The sequence below is a fragment of the Chiloscyllium punctatum genome, chromosome 17 (assembly GCF_047496795.1).
Source record: "Chiloscyllium punctatum isolate Juve2018m chromosome 17, sChiPun1.3, whole genome shotgun sequence".
Taxonomy (NCBI): domain Eukaryota; kingdom Metazoa; phylum Chordata; class Chondrichthyes; order Orectolobiformes; family Hemiscylliidae; genus Chiloscyllium; species Chiloscyllium punctatum.
Window position 1 is genome coordinate 46,986,946 of NC_092755.1, and position 14,597 is coordinate 47,001,542.

Here is a 14,597-nt window from a genome sequence, read left to right on the forward strand (position 1 = left end):
CAACCACCTAACTCATCTAATCCCAGTTTCCAGCACTTGGCCTTGCATGTCTTGGCACCAGGTGCACAACGGAATACTCCTTAAATGCAATGAGCATTTTGCCTCCACCGACACTCACCTCACAAGCAGATTTCCACCATCCTTTGCAAGAAGCTTTTCCTCACATCTTCTCAAAACCTCTGCCCCTTTCCCTAAATCTATGCTCCTAATGATTGATCCTGCCTTTTGTTTTTAAAATCAAGGAGGAAATGTTTCAAGGGGAAAAGTTTCTTTCTGTCTACCATATCTGTGCCCCTCAATTTTATTCATCTCAGTCATGTCCCCTCTCGATCTCCTCTACTCTAAGGAAAATAACCCAAGTCTGTCCAATCTCTCTTCTTAACTGAAACTCTCCAGCCCATGCAACATCCTGATAAATCACCTCTTCACCCTCTCTTGTGCTCTTCTCTGTCTATGTTAGCTTCTTTAAATATATCACAGTCCCTCTCCGTGATTTCTATACCCATATCATCCCCCTCACTAGTGAACACCAACCCAAAGTATTCAGCCTCAGGCTCCAAGCACAAATTATCAGAATGGTCCAAAATGGGCCCTACTCTTTACCTAATTATTCTTTTATCCTTTGTGTATCTGCACAGCAACTTAGCATTTTCCTTAATTTTACTTGCCTATATCCTTTCATATCCCCTTTTAGCTCTCCTAATCTCCCTTTTAAGTTCACAACCTTCAGTGTCCAGTGTAATGGCTGTGGTACTATATCTTGATGTTCAGTGGAGCAATAAACACTGTCTTCACTTCCTCTGGTACTCTTAGACCTTAAAAGTGCTATTTTTAAACCTTTAATGGTGCTTTTCTTGTGTCTTTTGTCTTTCAATATTCCCAGCATCACTCTGATTCTCTGGAACTCTGCCATTGCTAAAGCTGCTCCTAAGAAATTGCTTCCTGATTCACAACAAATCTCTTACACAACTATCTCCAAATAAAGAGTTAGACTGCACTACTGCTTCCATATCTGACTCAAACTGTCCGACAGGATACAGCAATAATCAGTATTTATATAGCACCTTTAACATGACAAAACATCCCAAACCCCCACTTAATGGGAGCACTAAAAAACAATAGTTTGGTAAAGATAGAAACAGAGGAGGCTGCAGAGGTTACAGCACAAGAACAGGTGGATGTTTGACTACGACTGGACAGTTAACCAAGTGAGGTGCAGTCCCATCCAGCTTTGCAACAGAGGAGAGGCAATAAAGAAGCATAGCGTAATCAACCATGTCAAAGACTGAAAAAAGAAATTGGGAAACAATCCCCATCTCTCATTCCCATTTCATTTTCTCTCCTTTCTCACTGCCTCCACCTCAACTATTCTTTTAGTTTGTAAATATTAGAACGCTACCTACTTGTTCCCACTAAACCATTAATACACAAAGCTATACATTCTCCTCTCTCTTTGCCACAGTCATACCACATGTTCTGGTCACACTTATTCTCAATATGTTGAAATCAAACATACTATGCTGTCGCCTATTTTAACTTCCCCTGAGGATTTCAAACAACAGAGCTCCTTACATCTGTGTTTTCATTAACATCTATATCTGCAGACGTTTAAAACTCAAGCTTGGCACAAACCAATCAGTGACTCATTTACTTAGTTCACTCAGCTCTTCCACTTTGTTCATGCACTCGATTATTGGCCTTGGCTAATTTCTTTGTTCCTGGACTGTTTTGATGCATTAGCCTAGCTTGGTAGTAATATGGAGGTAATGTGTCTTTGAAAATGGAAAAAATAGTCATTAACTGATTTGCTTTCTTCTCTGCGCTCTACTGAAAAATCCCACAACACCTGATGGAAACATTCTTCATCTCTTCTAAAAGATTTTAAAAATTAATAAAGCAGTGAAACCACAAAGTTTAAAAGCAGCAATTAAGTAATCCAGATTCAGTAACTTAAATTGGTATAGTTTTCAGATATTGCCCCCAATAAGGGAAAACAAAAAATGCTGGCAATCACAGCAGGTCAGGCAGAATCCATGGAGAGACAGCAAGGTAATATTCCGAGTCGAGAAAGCTCTTCATCAGAGCTGAAGAAGTCATCTAGACTTGAAACGTTAGCTTGCTCGTTCTTCACAGATGCTGCCTGACCCACTGGGATTTCCAGCATTTTTTGTTTTCAATACAGATTCCAGCATCTGCAGTAATTTGTTCCTAGGACCAACAAAAATTCACCATGTCACGCTCACTATTAATAGCATATTCCTCCAGCCCTTAGAGCCATCATTCAAACTATTTACTTGGGGTGAGGGTGGCAGAATGACCACATGATGGGAACCAGCATGAATGAGACTGAAGTCTCTGAGTTTGGATCAACAAAAATATTTTGTGTCATCTCAAAGGCTCGAGAATCAAAGCATCAGTGCTACACTTAAACAGGAGACAACATAGAATAAAATTAATCTTATCCACAAACAGATTCTTTAAACTAACAAACTACAAAACCAGTTTTAAAAAACTTTAGTATTTAACAATTTTATGTAGACTAAAGTACACTGCCAAATTCAGCAATACTATTCTTTGAATGTCAAGTGTTACACTCTGAATTAATCCTAAAACTTCAACTGGAAAATTCACTTACGATCTAAAATATCTAAATTTAAAATTAGAATCTGATTCCCTTCACTCAACTCTCCTCACACCTGATGAGTTGGGGTACAGACCAAAATTTGTCAGGACACTGATGACCAAACTATTCACCTTACTATCATTAGAGCATGGAGCAGGTCTGGATGCTTAATTAGCAAACATATGTGAAAGGCCATGAATAAATGTATACCAAGAAAATAAAAATCACAGGACCACATAGAAAAATAGCAAGACACAGCATGCACAACAGGCTAATAGACAATTGCAGCATTTACGATCTGTATCAACTCAAATGGCAGATGCAGGTACCACCACAGCCACTGAGTTGAAGTGAGTGCCTGTTGGCCTTTACAGAAGAACCAACTGTTTTGAGGGCATGATCAGAGAATTGCAAGCAATGGCCAATATGGACATCATTCCATAAAAATTTCTTCTGTTTATAATGAATCTTGTAATGGCACTAGGTGCAGCCAAATTGCACTTCACACAAAAACAAGCAAAGCAGCAGACACTCAAACAAGCGAATAACAATCCCAGCAAGCACCAAGTTTAAAGAAACCTAATTGAAAACCCATCATTTTAAAGAAGCTAGATAGCAGCCATATTGCCCGTTTCCTATGCACCATCACCCAGTGTTGTGCGTTTAACAGAATTCACCACTTATGATTGCCCCAATTATTAACCACCTCCCAAGTTTGCCATTATCTAGAACAAGAGAAATACCATCAATTGAAGCCTGCTGACGGGGGATTTTACGTTTGACGTAATCGTGGTCAATCGGAGTGGCTGTGTAAGGTGGGGATGTCAGACCTGGACCCGAGGGAAGATTTCCTTGACCTTGCATGGTTCCAACAGAAGAATGAGAATCATCATCATTTGTACAGGACTTCTCCCTGGACAGGAGGAAAGAGGAGAATAAAAGTAGTGAGATGATAAATATCATTTATCACCAAGGTAACAATAATTTATTAATAATAATAATTTACAGCAGAAACAAAGCACTTGGTAGACATGCTTATTGTAATGAGGCAGGAGGCAGCTTGGACTGTAAAGCAGCACAGGAGCTGCAATATCAGTTTCCTACCACTACACATCCCTGTAACATTATACATTACAAACACATTCTGCCAAAACAGAAAATGTCCTCAAACCAAAACTTCAGTGGATAAATTACAAATACTACAGCTACCACAAAATGTTAAAGTCCTCTTAAAATGCAAATCCAAACTGAAGTTAGTTAGGGCACCCCAAGAAACAGATGAAAATTTGCAGTCAAATTGCACGTTTTCCAGAATTTCCCAAAACCCTCAAATTGCAGCCTTTAAAATGAGTGTTTCTAAATTTTCTTAATATTGAAAAGAATATGCTGAAACCATAACAAAGGTGTAATTTTTAAATTTCTCCCTGTTTTCTCCCTTAGGAGCAGGAGTCAGTCAGCCCAAAGGCTTTCTGCCTTTCAATAAGACCATGGTTGATCGGAAAATTAACTCCGGATCCAAATCCTGGATTTTTGTTGCTCAAATTTTAATTTTAAAATTAACCATTAATTAGCATTTGTGGAAAGAGTCAAAAATGTTTATCATCCTTTGCCCGAAGTCATGTTTCCCAATTTCAATACTGAAAGGTCCAACTCAAATGTTTAAACTAGCCCTCGGTCCTAGATCCCTGAACCAGTAGAAATGCTTATAATATGATGAGACTAAATTATGCAGGCAGATGACCATCACTGGCAACATCTTATGGTGTTGTGTCTGAACTACCTGAGCAGTGTCTGGTAGATTCATTTACACCAATCCTTGATGTTGTTGTTAGTCTCAGTGGTACCAAGTGGGGAAGGATGCCTAGATGATGTCTTCAGCAGAGGATATGCTCAATCTTGATAAACAATAAAGGTTTATTACATAGTGCTAATTATCTATACCTACAAAAATGTGTGACACCAGTTTAACAGGAACTTTAAGATTTAAGAACGCACTAATCCATCTGAATAATTCTGATACCACAACTTAGAGACAACCAAACAACAGTGTTCCTGGCAGGAACTAACCAGAGTTAATCAGTTAGCCCTTTCACATACTGACTGCCTTAAAACAATAGAAATAGTTTTGCACAATCACCTCAATTTAACCTTCAAACATTTGTGAACAAACACTCCAAATGCTGCTGTGCCCCTTTACAATTTTAACACTGTAATTCATGTTTCACACCTAAATATAACAACTCTCACTTTTTTGTGTTGAGTTTAATTTGTTCTATTTCTGCCAATTCTACTTGTTATACCATGTCCTCTTTAAATCAATCACACCTTGTTCACTACACACCAAAATTCAATAAAGTGCTTCGCGTATGAAGTCCAAGCCACCAACATACATTAAAGACAGCAGGGTCCTAATAGTAAACCCTAAGGAATATCAACATACACCATTGCACAATTTAAAATAAATTGAGCAATTCGCAACTCTATTAGCAAATTTTGCATCCATGCTTGTACTGCCCATTATATCACAGGCACATGTACCTTTCATTAATAGCAAAGTTCAAGTGAATGATGTATGGTACTTCATCAATTGCCTTTCGAAATTCCATTCACATAACAGGAACTGCAGTGGCCTTATATCTTCTTACCCCATGGAACAACATGCTATTTAACTATTTACTCATGATTTGGAGATGCCGGTGTTGGACTGGGGTGTACAAAGTTAAAAATCACACAAAACCAGATTATAATCCAACAGGTTTAATTGGAAGCACACGAGCTTTCGGAGCGATGCTCCTATATCAGGTGATAGAAGGAGACTGATGAAGGAGCGTCGCTCCGAAAGCTAGTGTGCTTCCCATTAAACCTGTTGGACTATAACCTGTTTTGTGTGATTTTTAACTAACTATTTACTGGTTTTGTTTTATTACATTAGCTTGCTCAAGAGGCTGCTCGTTTTCTCGCAAATAATTGTTCGTAAAAGCTTTGCCCATCACTGACATTACATTGTTAGGTTCTTCTGACTGGTCTGTAATTGCCAGGTTTATCATTTTACTCTTTCTGAATAAGTGTGTAACTTCTACTACCCTTCAATCTTATGCCACCAGTCCAAGATTATAGAGCACAAGTCCTAAATTGGGGAAGGTTTACCAGCACAATATTGAGCAGGAACTGGGGAATGTAGTTTTGGAGAGCTATTGGAGGGTAAATCCACATCTGGCATGTGGGAATCTTTTAAAAGCCATTTGATTAGAATTCAGGACCAGCAGTTTCCTGTGAAAATTAAAGATAAAGACGGCAAGATTCCCACATGATTCCCACCTTGGATGACAAAAGAAATTGAGAGCTTAGTCAAATTGAAAGAGACACATGTGGAAGGTCTAGGAAACCAACAGACAGAGCCTTTGAAGAATACAAAGATAACAGGAAAGAACTCAAAAAGGAATTAGGCTAAAAAAGTGCCAAGAAATGTCTTTGGCAATCAGAATCAAGAAAACTCAAGGTGTTTTATCTGGCAGGTCCACTCATATACAGAAAGGGAATTTATGCTTGGAGCCAGAGGAAGAGGGTGAGGTCCTTAATGAAAACTTTGCACCAGGATTCACAAAAAAGGAAGAGTTGGTGGATCGTGATATTCTTGGGTATGTCAATATGAAAAAGGAGATGGTGGGTTTTTGAAAAGCATTAAGGTAGACAAGTCCCAGGACCTGATGGGATCTATCCCAAAATACTGAGGGATGCAGGTAAGGAAATTGTTGAGGCCTAGTATGAAATCTTTGTATCCTCTATAGTCATAGGAGAGATCCCAGAGGACTGGAGGCAAGCCAACGTTGTTCCCTTGTTTAAGAGTAACAGAGACAATCTGGGAAATTACAGGCCAGTGAGCCTTATGTCAGTGGTAGAGATATTACTGGAGAAGATTCTTAGGAATGGGAATTCCTCACACTTAGAAAATGTCTTTGAGAAGGTGACTAAGGAGGTAGATGAGGGGAAAGCGGTAGATGTGGTATATATGGATTTTAGTAAGGCGTTTGATAAGGTCCCCCATGGTAGGCTACTGCAGAAAATACAGAGATATGGCATTGAGGGTGAGTTGGAGGTTTGGATTAGGAATTGGCTGGCTGGAAGAAGACAGAGGGTAGTAGTTGATGGCAAAGGTTCATCTTGGAGTGCCGTCACTAGCGGTGTTCCGCAAGGATCTGTTTTGGGACCATTGCTGTTTGTCATTTTTATAAATGACCTGGAGGAAGGGTTAGAAGGTTGGGTGAGCAAGTTTGCGGATGATACGAAAGTCGGAGGAGTTGTAGACAGTGAGGAAGGATGTGGCAGGTTACAGCGGGATATAGAGAAGCTGCAGAGCTGGGCAGAAAGGTGGCAAATGGAGTTCAATGTGGGTAAGTGTGAGGTGATTCACTTTGGTAAGAGTAACAAAAAGATGGGGTACTGGGCTAATGGTCGGATACTTGGTAGTGTGGAAGAGCAGAGGGATCTTGGTGTCCATATACACAGATCTCTGAAAGTTGCCACCCAGGTAAATAGTGCAGTGAAGAAGGCATATGGCGTACTGGCTTTTATTGGTAGAGGAATTGAGTTCTGGAGTCCTGAGGTCATGCTGCAGTTGTAGAAGACTCTGGTGCGGCCGCATCTGGAATATTGTGTGCAGTTTTCGTCGCCATACTATAGGAAGGATGTGGAGGCACTGGAACGGGTGCAGAGGAAGTTTACCAGGATGTTGCCTGGTATGGTAGGAAGATCCTATGAGGAAAAGCTGAGGCACTTGGGGTTGTTTTCATTGGAGAAAAGAAGGTTTAGGGGTGACTTGATAGAGGTGTACAAGATGATTAGGGGGTTAGATAGGGTTGACAGTGAGAACCTTTTTCCACGTATGGAGTCAGCTATTACAAGGGGGCATAGCTTTAAATTAAGGGGGGGTAGATATAGGACTGATGTTAGGGGTAGGTTCTTCACTCAGCGAGTCGTAAGTTCATGGAATGCCCTGCCAGTAGCAGTGGTGGACTCTTCCTCTTTATGGGTATTTAAGCGGGCATTGGATAGGTATATGGAGGATAGTGGGTTAGTGTAGGTTAGGTTGGGCTTTGATCGGCGCAACATCGAGGGCCGAAGGGCCTGTACTGCGCTGTATTCTTCTATGTTCTATGTTCTATGGACTTGTTAGAAATAAACAGAGGTAAATCCAGGGAAGAACATGTCTCACAAACTTAACTTTTTGAGGAAGTGACAAAGATGATTGATGAGGGCAGGGTGGTAGATGTTATCTATGTGGACTTTAGAAAGGCCTTTGTCAAGGTCCTTCATGGCAGGCTGATATAAAAGGTGAAGTCACAATGTGAACTGTTAAGATGGATACAGAACTGGCTTAGTCACAGAAGTGGCAATGGAAGTGTGTTTTTTTTGGACTCAAGATCTGTCTCCAGTGGTGTTCTGCAGGGATCATTGCTGGAACCCCTTTTGTTTGTAATATTTAGAGAACGGTGGCCTGATTCGTAAGTTTGCAGATTATATAATGGTTGCGGGAGCTGCAGATAGTGAGGAGGATTAAAAGGGGCCAGAAGATACAACGGGATGTAGATAGACTGAAGATTTGAGTAGAGACATGGCATATGGAGTTTAACTTGGACAAATACAAGCCGACACATTTAGGAAGACCTAATGCAGGAGAGAAATATACAATAAATGGCAGAACCCATGGAAGCATCAACATGCAGAGAGATTTAGGCATACAGGTCCAAAGCTCTCTGAAAATGCAATACAAGTGACATATGCCATGCTTGCCCTCATTGGTCAGGGCACAGAGTATAAAAATGGGTAAATAATGTTGCAACTGTATAAAACTTTAGTTAAGCCACATTTGGTATATTGTGTACAGTTGTGGCCACCACACTATCAGGGGATGTGGAGGCTTTGGTGAAGGTACAAAAACCACTTATCAGGATGTTGCCTGGTTTGGAGGTATTAGCTATGAGGAGAGATTAAACAAAGAACGTTACAGCACTGGAACAGGCCCTTCTGCCCTCCAAGCCTGTGCCAATCCAGATCCTCTATCTAAACCTGCCGCCTATTTTTTAAGGATCTATATCCTGCTGTTCCCTGCCCATTCATGTATCTGTCGCGATACATCTTAAATGATGCTATCGCACCCGCCTCTACCACCTCCGCTGGCAATGCATTCCAGGCCCCCACCATCCTCTGCGTAAAGACCTTTCCACGCATATCTCCCTTAAAAACTTTTCCCCTCTCACACTGAACTAGTGACCCTTAGTAATCGAGTCCCCCACTCTGGACAAAAGCTTCTTGCTAGCCACATCTTTCAATTTTGTAGACCTCAAATCAGGTCCCCCCCCTCAACCTCAGTCTTTCTAACGAAAATAATCCTAATCTATTCAACCTCTCTTCATAGCTAGCGCCTTCCTCTTGAAATGGATCTTCCAAAATGCATCACCTCGTGTTTGCCTGGACTGAACACCATCTGCCATTAATCTAACCAACTCTCCAACCTATATTCTGGCGTATTCTCTGACAGTGCCTTTCACTTCTGCTTCTCAACCAATCTTAGTATTATCTGCAAACTTGCTAATCAAACCACCTATACATTCCATCAGATCATTTGCATATGTCACAAAATAGTGGTCCCATCACAGATCCCTGTGGAACACCACTGGTCACACTGAGAAACTCCCTTCCATGACTACTCTCTATCTCCTGTTGCCCAGCCAGTTTTTTTATCCATCTAGCTAGTACACCCTGGACCCCACGTGCCTTCACTTTCTCCATCAGCCTACCATGGGGAACCTTATCAAACACCTTACTGAAGTCCATGTATATGACATCTACAGCCCTTCTCTCAATCAACTTTGTTACTTCCTCAAAGAATTCTATTCAGTTGGTAAGACATGACCTTCCCTGCAGAAAACAACGTTGCCTATCACTGATTAGTCAATTTTCTTCCAAATGAGAATAGATCCTATCCCTCAAGATTGTACAAACCTTGGTTGGTTTTCACTTGAACACCGAAGGGTGAGGGGTGACCAAACAGAAGTTTACAAAATTATGAGAGGCATGGATAGAATCGATAGTTAGAGCTCTTTCCCAGGTTAGAAACGTCAATTACTAGGGGACTTAGGTTTAAAGTAAAAGAGGATAAGTTTAAAGGAGATGTGAGAGGCAATCTTTTTACACAGAGGATGGTAACTGCCTCAAATTGGCTGCCAGAGGAGATGGTGGAGGCAGATACAACAGCAACATTTAAGAAACATGTTGACAAGTATATGAATAACTAGGGAATAAAGCAATACAGACCACATAGAGGCAAAAGGACTTTGGTTTAGAAAGATATGTGTTGGTGCAGGCTTGGTGTGCTGTACTGTGCTGTTCTTTAATCTTTGACTGCGGCCATCTTATCAGCAACTTCTACCCTTACTCCCATTGGCAATTAGGATGCACCCCTCATGGACCAATTCTTTGTTCAAGTGAAACCAACCAGATTTTTGTACAATCTTGAGCAATAGGATCTATTCACATTTGGAGGAAAATCAGTGATAGGCAACATTGTTTTGTGCAGGGAAGGTCAGGTCAAACCATACATAATATAATTCTTTGAGAAAGTGACCTTTGGGGCCATCCTCTACATATTTTTACTTCACCCAGTATCCAGACAACTTCCCAACTTTGCCAAGATTTGGCAAACTCCTCTTCACTTCAAATCTCTACTCTACCCCACTAAATCAAAACTAAAGAGATGAAGAGGCGTTCATAACTTCAAGGGCTTCATTCCAGTCAACTTTGAGAGTTATATGCTCCACCACAGGATGTCCAAAAATACATCTAAAACTCACATGGATGTACAAAGGATATTTTATAGTCAAAGTGAACATTCTAAGTTACATTCTTGCAATGCAACTTTAACCCACATTCACACTATAGACACCTCTGGTAATCACCTATTACCTCCAGCGCTCCTCCTTCACCCTTTGTCCTCAAGCAATTCTCCTATATGATATAACTATACCAGTATGGCCCTCACCCTCAAACCTACAACACTAGATTTATCCAAGTGAAAGAACAAGCATGAGGAGGGTTTGATTTTCACAGGACGACGACAGAAGTAACCGAATCCAGAACTTTGACTTAAAAGCAAAATACAGCAGCTGGAGGCAGAAAAGAAGAATGAAGTGAAGAAACTCCACAGGTCTGGCCACATGTCTGGATAAATCAAGTTAACACTCTGAGTTCAATATGACTTTATTCAGAACTGAATTTGATTTATTTGATTACCATAAACCAAAAGCTCTGGGTAATGTCCTGCATACCCTAATGCTATAGAACAGTTCATCCTCCAACTCATCTGAACAATGCCAGGGGATACTTCAGACGAGGTCTTCAGTTTTCTACTAAAATTTCAAATGGATCTCAAGAATTTAAGGACTCTAAGCTCTAGGGCCACCTCAAATTCTCTAATTTGTTGAAAAGAGCAACCTGCATTGATATAGCAAGTGAAGGAGATGACATTAGAATAAGAGGGAGAGAGTGTGAGTGTGTGAGAGAGAAGTGGAGAGGCCAAGGGGTATAGGAAGGCAATTCCAGATCTTACATCTTAGAAGGTTGAAACCATGTCCATTGACAGTGAAGCAAAGGAAGTGGGGGATAGACCAGTGGTCAGATTTGGTAGAAAGCAGAATTCACAGAGAATTGCAAGTGGTTACAATGATAAATTTGAACACCAGGATTAGAATATCAAAATCAAAATGTTTGGGATCAATACAAGTCAGTAAGGATAGAGGTAATTCTTGGGATGGGGGCATTGTGCAATGAGGAAGATTAAGTAAACTAGGCCTAATATTCCCTAGAGTTTAGTAGATTAAGATGTGATCTAATTGAATGCTTGAAACTTTTAAAACTTTTTAAAGGACTTGACAGGACAAATATTGCTGGTTATGGTGATGAGGGGTAAGGGGTCAACATGCACTGGGGACCATATTCTCAGAATAAAGGACCAGTCATTTAGAACTCCAACAAGGAGGAATATCTTCACACAGAGTAGCCAGTAATATCCAAAGGTACAGATGAATCGTCATTTGTAACCCAAGAGAATCAAAGAATCTCAGTAGAGTGACAGAAGGTGGAGTTGAGCGAGAAGGTGGACAGGGTCTTAGTGAATGACAAATGATGGAGCATGCTTTAACAGTCAGTGGCGTACATCTCCTATTTCTTACAGTTATATTTATGACTGTGAAAAGGAAGCAGTTTTTGTCAACTATCAAAGTAAAACAAACTCTGAACATCAGGGTCTCCAAATGCTCTGACTTCATGGCACCAACAACTATACACAATTCATCACTATAGTCTTAACAGAACTTACTTCTCAGTGACCTTAAAGGTACTCTTCTCTTCACCGCTGGCAAAAGGCCCTTGAGCTGCTTCTTTAATGTAGCTGAATAGCATCTCACAGTCCACAGTCACTTCATCCTTCTCCAGCAGTTTGAGAATAGAGGCATGAAGCCTGAAGTAGACCTGAACATCAACACCATAGTTACAACAATAGATAATCCTACATTTGAAATGAATAAATATCCTTTACCCAAACAAGTTTATTTAGACACACACAGCCAAAGCCATCCACGACAAGCTTGAAGCCTAACACTTACCCATTTTTAGGGATTTAACTAAGGTAAATCAGTAAACTGAAGATATCTATAAACAAACTTTAACATTTATTAAAAATTCGACTCAAATGAATTTGTCATGATGTGGTCTTTTGGCCAGGGACCAAAAAAGAACAACTATCCTCTAACTTACAATCAGGATCTGAAGGATAAGAAACAGGAGGAGTAGGCCATTCAGCTACCCCTTGCACCTTCTCCAATATTCAATAGGATCATGGTTGATCTGAATGTGGCCTCAACCCCACTTTGGCATCAGCACCTTTAATCCTCAGCCTGTAGATCAAAATACTGTCTTATTCTGGCTACAATGACCTGTAATTACCTATCTGCACTAGGTTCCCTTAAGGCATAGTTTATTTAGTGAGCAGCCTGAAACGTTTGCTGCTTGAAATATCTTAAATTACTGCATGGGGGAGATGCAGCCAGACCAAGGTTTGAAGTCAGTCAAAAACTAACGATTAAAAATGTTTTTCCAAGTTCTCCTTACAGGAAAGTGTATAAATAATCAAATAAAAGGTTTTGCAGTCAGTTTGGAATTCCTCACATCAATCGTATGCATTTTTCTGGCTTCTGGTCACAAGATTCCAAGCTGAAATTACTGTTTCCTTAGTGTTGACCCCAGTATCATAGTGAAAAAACTACATATCAGACTTCACATTTGAAGTCTGTCAATTTCTATGAAGAATGAAATCAATTCAAGTTCCACCATTCTTTCACAAAATGTTGGCACTGTTGAACCATTAAAAACAAACAAAATTAAAAAGGTCACTAAATAGAAGGCAAATAAATTCCTCACCCTGCAAAAGCATTGCATGAAGGAGAAATGGAGGTAACAAACTTCACAAAGAATCATTCTATTGAGGTAAAAGTGAAATTTTCTGATCTTTATTAAAATTAATTCTCAATTTTCTCTTTTGCTTTTAATGTCCAATCATGCTATGTCTTTTGTTAAATCATCTAAAGTAAGTCAAAGACGATGAAAAAGTGAGGATGGCAGATGCTGGAGATCAGAGTTGAGTGTGTAGTGCTGGAAAGACACGGCCGGTCAGGCAGCATCCGAGAAGCAGGGGAATCGACGTTTTGGGCATAAGCCTGATGAAGGGTTATGCCCGTGACATCGATTCCCCTGCTCCTCAGATGCTGCCTGACCTGCTGTGTCTTTCCAGCACTACACTCTCAAGTCAAAGACTATAAAAGGCAAAGGATTCCTGAAGTCAAAGCTCATTCAACCTACGACATAGGGCAACTAGAAGATCTATTTATGTTCCAGAAGTGGTGACAATGAAAGATGCTTTAAAAAATTGTTTACTAATTGAATGAATTCATGAGTGAATTAAAAACAAAAATTAGCAGTCTTGCATGCAATCCATATCATTGTACCTCTAACCCACACTTACTGGAAGTGGAGAATTATTTATACCCTGAAAAAATCACTTTTTAAGTCTCAGGAGATATTCAAGTACTCAGAGCCTAAACTTGCTTGGCTCATTTGGTTCAGTACCTCTAGAGCTTCCATAGCCAGATCTGGTGGATTGTGGTAATGGATCTTACGTGGATAATGTGCTGCATCTTCATGTAGGTTATGCGCCGCCTGTACAGAAAACAGTGCAGATTATAAAATGAAAAACACACTTAGAGAATGCCCTTCATGACTTGGGACACCCTAAATTTGAACCATAACTAATGTACTTGAAAGCACTGTCAGCATTATAATGTGGAGAAATGCAGCACTCCAGGTATGTAGAGCAACTTCCATAAACAGCAACAAAGTAATGATTAGCTAATCTATTTGAGTGACTGGAAGAAAGATAAATGTCGGCCTGGACAACAGCAATCCTTCACACTTCATTGACTAGTGCCATGAAATCTCCCATATGCACCCTCAGTTTAAAGCTTCACCTGAAATAGGGCACTTCCAACAACAAAGCAGCCCCTGGTACTGCAGTGAAGTGTCAGCTAAAATTACATGCTCTGGCATGAAGTTTGAGTCCACAAACTTCTAGGTCAGCGTAGTGACTGATCAAGAAAAGGCATTGTTGAGAACTGAAGGTTAACATCTGCAGTCATTGTTTTGAATGTAGATTTCTCCAGCTTCCTCATATCCCCTCCCCCCACCTTATCTCAGTCCCAAAGCCCGGATTCAGCACCACCCTCTTGACCTGCAATCTTCTTCCCGACCTCTCCGCCCCACCCCCTCTCCGGCCTATCACCCTCACCCTCACCTCCTTCCACCTATCGTATTCCCAACGCCCCTCCCCCAAATCCCCTCCCCCCTACCTTTTACCTCAGCCCTCCCC

At 40.5% G+C, this 14,597-nt stretch overlaps 1 protein-coding gene across 5 annotated transcripts in view; it reads right to left on the minus strand.

Moving 5' to 3' along the window:
* Nucleotides 1-14,597, minus strand: part of cabin1 (calcineurin binding protein 1) — a 477,539-nt gene that overhangs the window by 353,755 nt on the left and 109,187 nt on the right. For 4 of the 5 annotated variants that reach the window (XM_072587055.1, XM_072587054.1, XM_072587056.1 and 1 more), the window contains 3 exons: nucleotides 13,802-13,891; nucleotides 11,997-12,148; nucleotides 3,367-3,536 (listed from right to left, as the gene is read on the minus strand). In XM_072587055.1, the coding sequence (XP_072443156.1) occupies nucleotides 3,367-3,536; nucleotides 11,997-12,148; nucleotides 13,802-13,891 (412 nt within the window). The remainder of the gene's footprint in view (nucleotides 1-3,366; nucleotides 3,537-11,996; nucleotides 12,149-13,801; nucleotides 13,892-14,597) is intronic. The other variant, XM_072587057.1, reaches the window with a different exon arrangement.